Source organism: Olea europaea, unplaced genomic scaffold (genome assembly GCF_002742605.1).
Source record: "Olea europaea var. sylvestris unplaced genomic scaffold, O_europaea_v1 scaffold531, whole genome shotgun sequence".
Taxonomy (NCBI): domain Eukaryota; kingdom Viridiplantae; phylum Streptophyta; class Magnoliopsida; order Lamiales; family Oleaceae; genus Olea; species Olea europaea.
Genome location: NW_019263633.1, coordinates 312,577 through 321,860, shown reverse-complemented (window position 1 = coordinate 321,860; position 9,284 = coordinate 312,577). Strand labels below are relative to the sequence as shown.

At 34.4% G+C, this 9,284-nt stretch overlaps 1 protein-coding gene across 2 annotated transcripts; it reads right to left on the bottom strand.

The window, feature by feature from the left end:
* Positions 1-1,615: 1,615 nt before the first annotated feature.
* On the bottom strand, positions 1,616-7,794 carry LOC111388841 (transcription repressor KAN1-like). Of its 2 annotated transcripts, XR_002701640.1 has the most exons (7): positions 6,082-7,794; positions 5,875-5,951; positions 5,373-5,418; positions 5,057-5,228; positions 2,832-2,928; positions 1,922-2,099; positions 1,616-1,819 (listed from the first exon to the last, which is right to left on the bottom strand). XR_002701640.1 is itself a non-coding variant. In XM_023013654.1 (6 exons), the coding sequence occupies exons 1-6, from the start codon at positions 6,941-6,943 to the stop codon at positions 1,986-1,988; spliced, it is 1,368 nt and encodes a 455-aa protein (XP_022869422.1). In that variant the 5' UTR covers positions 6,944-7,794; the 3' UTR covers positions 1,616-1,985. The 2 variants fall into 2 exon arrangements, 1 of the variants encoding a protein (XP_022869422.1); XM_023013654.1 differs by having other exon boundaries at positions 1,616-2,099.
* Positions 7,795-9,284: the final 1,490 nt, after the last annotated feature.

The following is a 9,284-nucleotide window of genomic DNA, read 5'->3' as shown; positions in this document are numbered from 1 at the left end:
AAGTAGAAATCATCTTCCACCAATCTCAAGCGTCATTTGATAAGGCGAGAATATACTAATCTTATGGCTATAGTCATGCTTAGTAAAACCATCACTTGCCCATATATCTATGCCTAGGTGTGGCCCCTAACTCTAAATTTATAAATATGAAAAGACGTACAAAAGTAGGTGGATGTACCACCTTTTATCTAGAAATACTAATGAAGGAGAATTATAGATTTGAAAAAAACATAAATTGAAACTACCAGTCAAGGTTTACATCATAGGTGGGTGTAACATCTACTAACTATATTTTTTGGAACTTTATTTTATGAAGTACGCTACTTTGCCAGTTGACAGTGTTGATGACAGGAAATGACTGAATGTAGAAGTTGATTGTTTTTAAAATAATTCAATGATAGAACATAATGTCGCATTCTGTCACAAAAGATATCGAACTTTTCTTGTCATGTAGCATGGTTATTGTTTTATAGAAGCACCAATACCTACATAGGGTTCAAGATAGCAAAAGAAACGAGTGTCAATACCGACCTCATTAGCTTGACAAAGTTAAGAGATGACAAAATGGTCGCAACTTCAACGTAATTCATGTAAAGTACGAAAAAGGATGATGAAGAACACTTGTCCGATAAAATTTTCCGAAACAATCACATTTATTCCATATGGTATTCATAGAACATGGTGTTAGTACTTTGTGTACATAGGCTCAAAGCCACATAGATTTGTACAAATTACAATAGCAAACATACATAGAGTGTGGCCAAAAGGGAGATTGTATATGTATGGTCGAAAATTGTAAATAAGGCAGAAAACATTAAGCCTCTATTTTAGCTCCATTTAAAAAAAATAAAATTTCTAAACTTATTTTCAACCACAAGTTCTCTCAATAAAATTACACGTAAATTTTATATTTTCCCTACTTTTTAAACACACATTCTTAATAATAATAAAAAAAAAACTATTACTAAAAAGTCTTTATTTCCAAAAAAAATGGAGTTGATATTAAACCCTAAAACCTCTCTACCTTTAAAAGTAGTTATCATGACTGAACCTAGGACAAATGGACATGGGACTTATTGCAATGTTGTTTAAGGAATCTTCTATTATCTCGATCTCCTTAAATACACTGTACTTCTTGTTCTTCTTCTACAATTACTACTACTGTCTAGGGTTCAAGTATTCAAGTGTACGTAATAGATTATTGATCACAAGAAGAGCTATACAATTAAAAAGGCCACCATAATCTATGGGGAATGGGGAAGAAAGACGAGACGGAGCATGAGCTTGAGAGAAAGAACAAATATCGCTAAATTGGTTTTCACTCCTTACGTTGTGAAGGCATAAAGCTTTAGTTTAGTTGCATTGTTGTTTAAGCAGTGTTCCATTTTTGTCTTGTTGCTTTGGATCTGCATATTTTCTTTTTACCAGCGTGTTCTTTGTGGGGTAATGTCAAAACCCTACAATAATATATGACGTTCAATATTTAGCTATTTATGTTTAGCTAAATTATTTTCATACAAATAAACAAAATTAACAATCTTCCTTTAATTATCAAGATCCCATCAATCATAAGAAAAAAAATTGAGAAATAAGGCATGATAATCTCTGCGCGAGAGAGATGGAAAAACATAGTAATATTCAGTTCTCTATTTCTCCACATCTGATGGATTAAAGAAAGAAAAGGAGAAAAAAAAAAAGCATGAATAATTTAAAAAAAAAAAAAAAAGAGGACCTTTTCCACATAATTTATCTTCTGTTCTTGGTTTTCCATATTGAACACAACAAAATATGCATTGAACTTGTTACATTAGAGACTCATCTGCAGCCAAAAAAAAAAAAATTATGGTAGGAACAAAAATATGATACGATCGCACGTCCAACAAACAGAGTTACTACTACTACTTCTTCTTCTTGCCAATACCTCTTTATATAATCGGGTCTTTTTTTCATTTCCAAAAACAGAATCAAAATATAAAAAATATCAGTCAAGCATGATCTTTTTCATCCCAGTCTGGTCTGCCAAGTGTGAACTCTAGGCTTGGGTGTTTATAATCCATATTGGACCTTTGATAGCTCTTCTGCATTGAAGAATCACATTCCTGCAATGGTTTTGAGGTTGTCATTCATATCCAATACAGTACTTGCATGAAGAGAAGAGCTCAAGATAAAGAGAAATTAGTTACCAAAGGAAATACAAGATAAGAGTGATTGCGTGAAGGGGAATACATATACAACGATAAAATTAGCAGTCATCGTGAATATTTCTATCCCTCGTGGAAAGTCTTGTACACCAGTTATTAGTCATGCAGGAAACTTGATATTTGGTAAGACTCCATTTGGCAAATTTATAGCAAAAGAAATGGTAGTGGGTCTCATGAAATGTGTGGATAATAATGAGTAATAGTAATGAATGTATGATTGAAAACTTGAGATTAATTTTCGAACTTGGCTGAATTTATAAATCATTTATAAATTTGTATCCAAAAGGAGGCTGAGTATTGCACATATATCTTGACAACAAGAAAATTGAGGAGGAAATGGTAAGGGAGTGGAAAACCTCAAATGAAACAAAGGAAAGAAGAGGCAAAAATATTTTAGTTATCCTCCCTGCTCATATTGAAACAATGTTCGAAATTTTCCTTGAGTTAATTCTTTACTTCAATATCCTTAATGTAGCATTTTCTCTTTCACAAGGTATTATGAAATATTTCTAGATATATTAATCTAAGATGCAAAGCAAATATGTACCTCTCTCTCTCTATATATATATATAGGATGATCTCCTAAACACCGGTGACATGATACAGCATTTAATTGGTGAATATATATACCTCTATCTGGCGACTGGCATTTTGTTGTGACTGAAAAAATGATGTTCTGAGACCGTTCAAGTCACTGGTGTTTCCTTGTAGCCAGCCCTCTCTGTTGCTGCAAAAACAAAATTCACGGAAATTTGTTAGTGTTATTAGATTTACTATCCCAGTTTATATAGTGACATCCCAATTTCGATATGGTACGTTTGAGGCGCTACACAAACAACATATTTCTTAGGTTTTCACAAGTATAACAGCTTCAATATCTTATTCACATACATTGTTTTCACCTCAGCTAACAAAATTATGTATCTTTATTCAAATGAAGAATGGAACTTTCGCAGATAAAACATGTTTATTTACCTAAAATCATGCTTCAAATTTCAAAAAAGAAAAAAGTTTCAAATGTAAAAGCACTATAGATGATATTTGCACAATTCCATGCTAATTAAATCCATAAATTCAAGGTGAATGGATCACAAGCCAAGCTATAAATGGTTAAAACTGCAAAGGTGTGTTAAATTCTCTAAAAGCACTATACATGAAACATACATAAAGAAGGAAACCAAAATTCAAGAAACATATGATGGTTTCTAATTGGAATGTGGTAAAAGATAAAGTGAGTCTTTGGTATTAATTAGGCTTTGTTTATTTATGTTGTGATAGTTTGATCCAAGTGCTTAAGCCCCTTTAGAGCAGTAGAGATAGAGGTCCTCTCGAGGGGAAAAAAAAGTGACTTCTCTCCATTGCTCATATCAGAACTAGACTTCAAAAAAGAAAAATATATTGAAATCCAGGCCTCATGGTGAGTATCATAAGGAGCAATCTAAACCGGTTTGGTTAAAGCTACTCATTGACCAGGGACAAGCTACACTAAGTCTACTGTTTTACTTAAGCAGCATTTTCATTCGACCACCAAGCTGAATTCACGGGAATGTATGTTTTAACTGCAGGATAGTTATTTTGATAAGAGGGTGAGGTACAGATCAAGGGCTTATCTGTTTTAGAAAAGAACTTACGGATAAACATTGACAATATTGTCTCAAAATTTGTGCATTCTATGCTACATTGGTATCATAAGGAGCAATCTAAACCGGTTTGGTTAAAGCTACTCATTGACCAGGGACAAGCTACACTAAGTCTACTGTTTTACTTGAGCAGCATTTTCATTCGAACACCAAGCTGAATTCACGGGAATGTATGTTTTAACTGCAGGATAGTTATTTTGATAAGAGGGTGAGGTACAGATCAAGGGCTTATCTGTTTTAGAAAAGAACTTACGGATAAACATTGACAATATTGTCTCAAAATTTGTGCATTCTATGCTACATTGCTAATAAATTAATCAATATCTATTGATCTTCAGTAAAATCTTTTGGCTTCTTTTGTGCATTTTGAATTTCAAGCAGACTACAATTTGTGAAATGTCTGAAAATGGAAACAATATCTTAAAATAGAAATAAAAATTAAAAGTAGAACAGCCCATGTAAGCAGGAAACAGTGTTGTTTCTCAGTAGTTAGGGCCTTCTATTTTTCGCCATTTTTAGATAGTATAAGCATACTGTTTTGTTGCAAAAGAGGAATGATCTTAGTGCATAGAAGCTGTTTCCAAAACAGTGTCCTATATATGGCTCTATCTATATAGACATATACAAACAAGAATACACACAGAAATCATATATATAAGTAATATTACTTTAAGAAAAGGGGAGCACTTAAGTCAAGGTACTGATCCTTTTCTCCTCGTGAATAGAATAAGAACAAGGGTTTGAGAATTAAATATTTTAGAAACAGATTATAATATAATTCCAAGGAGAAAAAGAAAAAGTGTAGCAGTAGGTTACTTTCTCTTTTTTTTGTTTTTTTAATTTAGCCTTCGATTGTGATTATACAACTATTTTTTAAGTACTACATCAACGTAAGCCAATCTCAGGTGAAAGTCTTCCAAAATCAAAGATTAAAATAAGAAAAGACGAAATGAAACAAAACAAAAGCAAAAGCTGCCACAAGAACCCACCCTTTTGTTCTTCAAAAATGGTGGACGTGAGTTTGCATTTTTAAGTTTAAGGTACCATGCAAAAGGAAAAGGAAAAGGAAAAGAATTCATTATTACTCCATTATTTTAAAGCAGTACGTGGACAATTGACAGATACTTCCATACATATATCTGTTTAATATATGTGTGAATATAGAGACACACACACACGAGAGAGAGAGAGAGAGAGAGAGAGAGAGATGCAGACCTTGAGGAGTTGCTCCATAATGTGCTAGCAGTAGAAGGGTAATCACATTCTTGTTGAAAAGATCCATCGGATGAGCCTCTTAGATCAATGAGTCTTCGCAATGTGGCCCGGTCACCAGCGCCGGCACTGCCTACTGTGGAGAGATCATCTTCACCGGAGCCATCAGAATGGCCTTTAAGAAAGAACCAAAAATTCAAATATGAATTCTAATGCAATGCGTGCTTTGCCTAAAAGAATGGAAGTATTTAAATGCCAACATTTCTAACAATGAAATGAACTAAGAGACTGTTAAAGTTAATTAAGCAATACGAATTACCTGAAGAAGCTGCTGGCTTGTCAGTGGTTTTAACAGTTCGATACATCTGCATATAATAAAAAGAATTAAAAATCCATTAAAGTATAGTGAAAACACTCTCAGATCGCTCTCTCTCTCAAATGAATGTAGTATTTGTGAAGAGAGAAATTTCTGGGCTTCTGAGTCATATGTTGGTTTGATCATTAATCACGAGGCTGATGTTTGATAAGGCAGTAATGAGCTGTATTATTGAAAAATGATGACTTGCTTTGTCTGTTATCATTTTACAATTTTTCTGCACTGCAATTCTCTCTCTCTCTCTCTCTCACTAATGCTCTGACTGTCAGCCCCTCCTAGGACTTCTCCTATTCTTTAATTCATTCACTTCAGGCATCGATTAATGTGCCGGAGAAATAGACGGAGACCTCTACAGACATCATAAACCCACAGAGGGAGAAAGTATATTACTGTAGAAGTGAAATGTGAGTTTTCATTTTTTTTTTTTTAATTTTTTTTAGGGTACCTGTAAATGGCTTTTGACATGAGCTAGAGTGAGATCTTTGACATCCATGAGCTCAAGAACTGACTTGGGAGTAGCTCCTGAAAATCACAAACAAATGAACAAAAACAAAAAGATGAAAAAAGAATAGAAAAATAGGAAAAAAAAAATCCAAAGGAAAAATAAGAATATAAATCAACAGAAATTAGCTGTGAAGAGAAAATATTTTACTTTCATGGCCACCAAGAAGCTCGACTGCGTGAACAAAACGCGCATGAAGGGTGCTAGTCCATCGCATTCTGGGTGCCCTCACGCTTCGTTTTGTCGGGAGTTTGGGAAGAAATCTTGATCTCATCATACCATTAGAAGCTTCAGAAGGGCCTACTCCATACTGTTGGTTATGGTGACGGTGAAATTGGTAGGAGGAAGACATCCCATTAAACCTTGCGCCACCACCGGCGGGTATTCGGTAAGCCGAGGAGGAAGCGTTAGGCCCCGAGTTCAAAATTGACATATGATCCAAACCACCACCGAAATAAGGTGAAGCCAAGTGCGAAACTGAAGGAGAACATAAAGACGTACAAGAAGAAGACGATGCTATAGTGGATGACCAAGAAGGACAAGTCATTTGATAGAAGCACATCTTTGGATCCTTCTCTTTGCTGGCATGGTCCAGAGGCAAGAAAGGGAATGGACGGTTGGGATAAACCGGAATACCTTTTATAGGCCTTAAACCATCCGATACATCCAGCACTGAAACCCCATGATTTATGTGATTTAGCTGGCTATTAGATTGGTAGATACGGTGATAAGGGTTTTGTGGTTGTTCTTCTTGACCTCCACCGTAGAAATTTCTTCGAAACGAGCTTTCTCCGTTGACGGCAGTTGCAGGGTGAGCTAAAGACAGCTCAATGAAGGTATCACAATTCTTGGATGAATTTGCTTCACACCTTGTCGGAAGATCGAATTTCGACGCACCTTCACTGCCGCCATTGCAGATTGCAGATGAGGAACTGTTGGGAGGACTAATGTGGAGAGAAAGATCAGGGACTGGATTTGAAGAAGATTCAACGAAAATCCCTTCCAAGGGCATTTTCCTAGCTAGATTTTCTTGAAATCAACTAGTTTTTCTTCTTCTCGATAATTTAAAATCCAAAGTCGAAAAGGGAAATAGGAGATAGAAAAGGAAACACCAAATTTGTTGTGGGAGATTTGTAACACAGATTAAAATTTGTTTGGAGATTGTAAAATTTGGAACAACTTGGTGTGCTATAAAGGCTAAAGTTGAAAAATCTAGGAGATATGGAGTAAAGTGAGAGTGCAATCTCTTTTATCTTCTCACCAAATCCAATCTGATATCAAGAAACAGTAGTAAGAGAGAATAAACAGACATAAAAAGGAAGTATAAACAATTAAACCCAATTTTTTTTCTAGATTCTGGGAAATTAGTTTGAGGGATCAAATTCCCTCAAAGATTGTAATGCCATGAAAAGACTGCTACTACATGTATGCTTCAAAAGCTAAAGAAGAAAGATCAAAAGAGAGATGAAGTAAAGAAAAGTGGAAAAAATTCTAGAGAGAGAGAGAGATGCAAAGGGAATTGAAATAAGAATTAAACTACTTTGCTCAAAAATGAATAATCAAATGATTGACATCCTCTCACATGTATATGGGTTCGAAGTGAATAAAAAAATCCAAAATAAAAAGTGTCCCCTACCATTGTAAGGGTTGGTCATCCCTTTTGTCAATCATTTTCTATTACTGTAGCACGATCGTTTAAATATTGGAACAAGAGGAAGAGGAAATTCTAGAAAGACAGAGAAAGAAGAAGGGAGAATCGGGTTTGGTGTTCTTCCTTGAGAGTATATCTAAGAAAATGACACTAGAACGAGGTATCTTCTTCTCGAGTCAAAACACACATAAAGCAGCAAAGTTAAAAAAAATTATAATCATTAATCAACACAAAAAAAAAAATAAATAAAGATTAAAAAAAAAGAAAAAAGAAAAAGAAGAAGAAGTATAAACAACATAAAAAAGATGTGTTAACACTTTCTGATTTCCTTCCCCGTAGACGACGGGTTAAAAAATCTTGAAAGAGAAAGACCCTCTTCTGTGATTCCTTTTCCCCCCACCTTCTTCGCTTCTATTTCTCTCTCTCACACACACACACACTAACAGAAGAGAGAGAAATACTCATACACACACGTACAAACATAATAAATATATATTTTTTATGATTTCAGTGAAAAGGGACATTAAAGAAACTTCCTTTCAATGCTAAGAAATGACAGGCCACAGAATACAGCATAATCTAATCAAATTCTCTTAAACTAAATTATATATAAATCTTCTCCTGTATACACAACTCAAATCTCGCAAATTTTATGGGGTTTTTTAAAAAGGTTAAACCCCAACTTTGAGGGTTCTCATCGCTCCGTCCCTAAAATTTTATGGGGTTTTTTAATCAAATTTTTCTTTGTATGTGTAAAGACAAAAGTGCTGAAGCTAACAGAGTACAAATAGACCCATTGACTTGGATCATTTGGACATCCCAAATAGAGTATTTGTTTGCTAGTGTGTATCTTGTTCATCATGTGAGTAAACCAGAATAAACCCACATTACCTTCTAATCCCTTTTCATACTCCCAAATGTTCCCTTCTAATCTTTCAAAACTTTTGTCTCGCATCTTAGGTTTTATCATGAGCCTGTTTGGGATGGATTTTTTATTCCAAAAAATTGATTTTTTGATCGTTATTTCACTATTTCAGCCGTAATTTTTTATTTCTTCTTTCACATGTGGATCCCACCTTTCTTCTAATGGTCAAAAAATCAATTCTCAAAATTCCTTCCAAACGGGGTCCATGTCTTCCTCCATATGAGAAACCCTTCATCGACTCAACCCCCACCCACCTACCCAACTCCCAAAAAGATGCTACATTTTTTTTTATTTTTTATTTTTTCAAAACCCTAGGCTGAATCAACGGGTAAAAATATATTTTTTATTGGGAAGTAACTTCTCTAGCACTTTTCTATTTCACCAGAGAGATTAAAACTAGGTGCAAACATCTTCATAAAATTGCATTTTTTAATGGAGGAATTCACTGTGTGACGCTTTGTTCGATGTTTCACTAAATGACACAAATAAACAGATGGTGTTTAGCTGGTGCATTAAATGCTAAAATTATATGTTGATTGCCCCTCCACTCTACAAAACATTTTCATCGACAAATAATTTAATTTGTTCTATCAAGGAAAATTATGCACACTGCACTAATTACCATTGTTTCGAACGAGATATGCTGTTTGACAAACAACCTTCTATATATATATATAAGATAAATGAGTCTTGATATTCAGAAGAGGTGTGTATCGGTCGTCATTGACATTAATGGATTAGTCATCTTAAATCCTATATTTAAGATGACAGAGCATC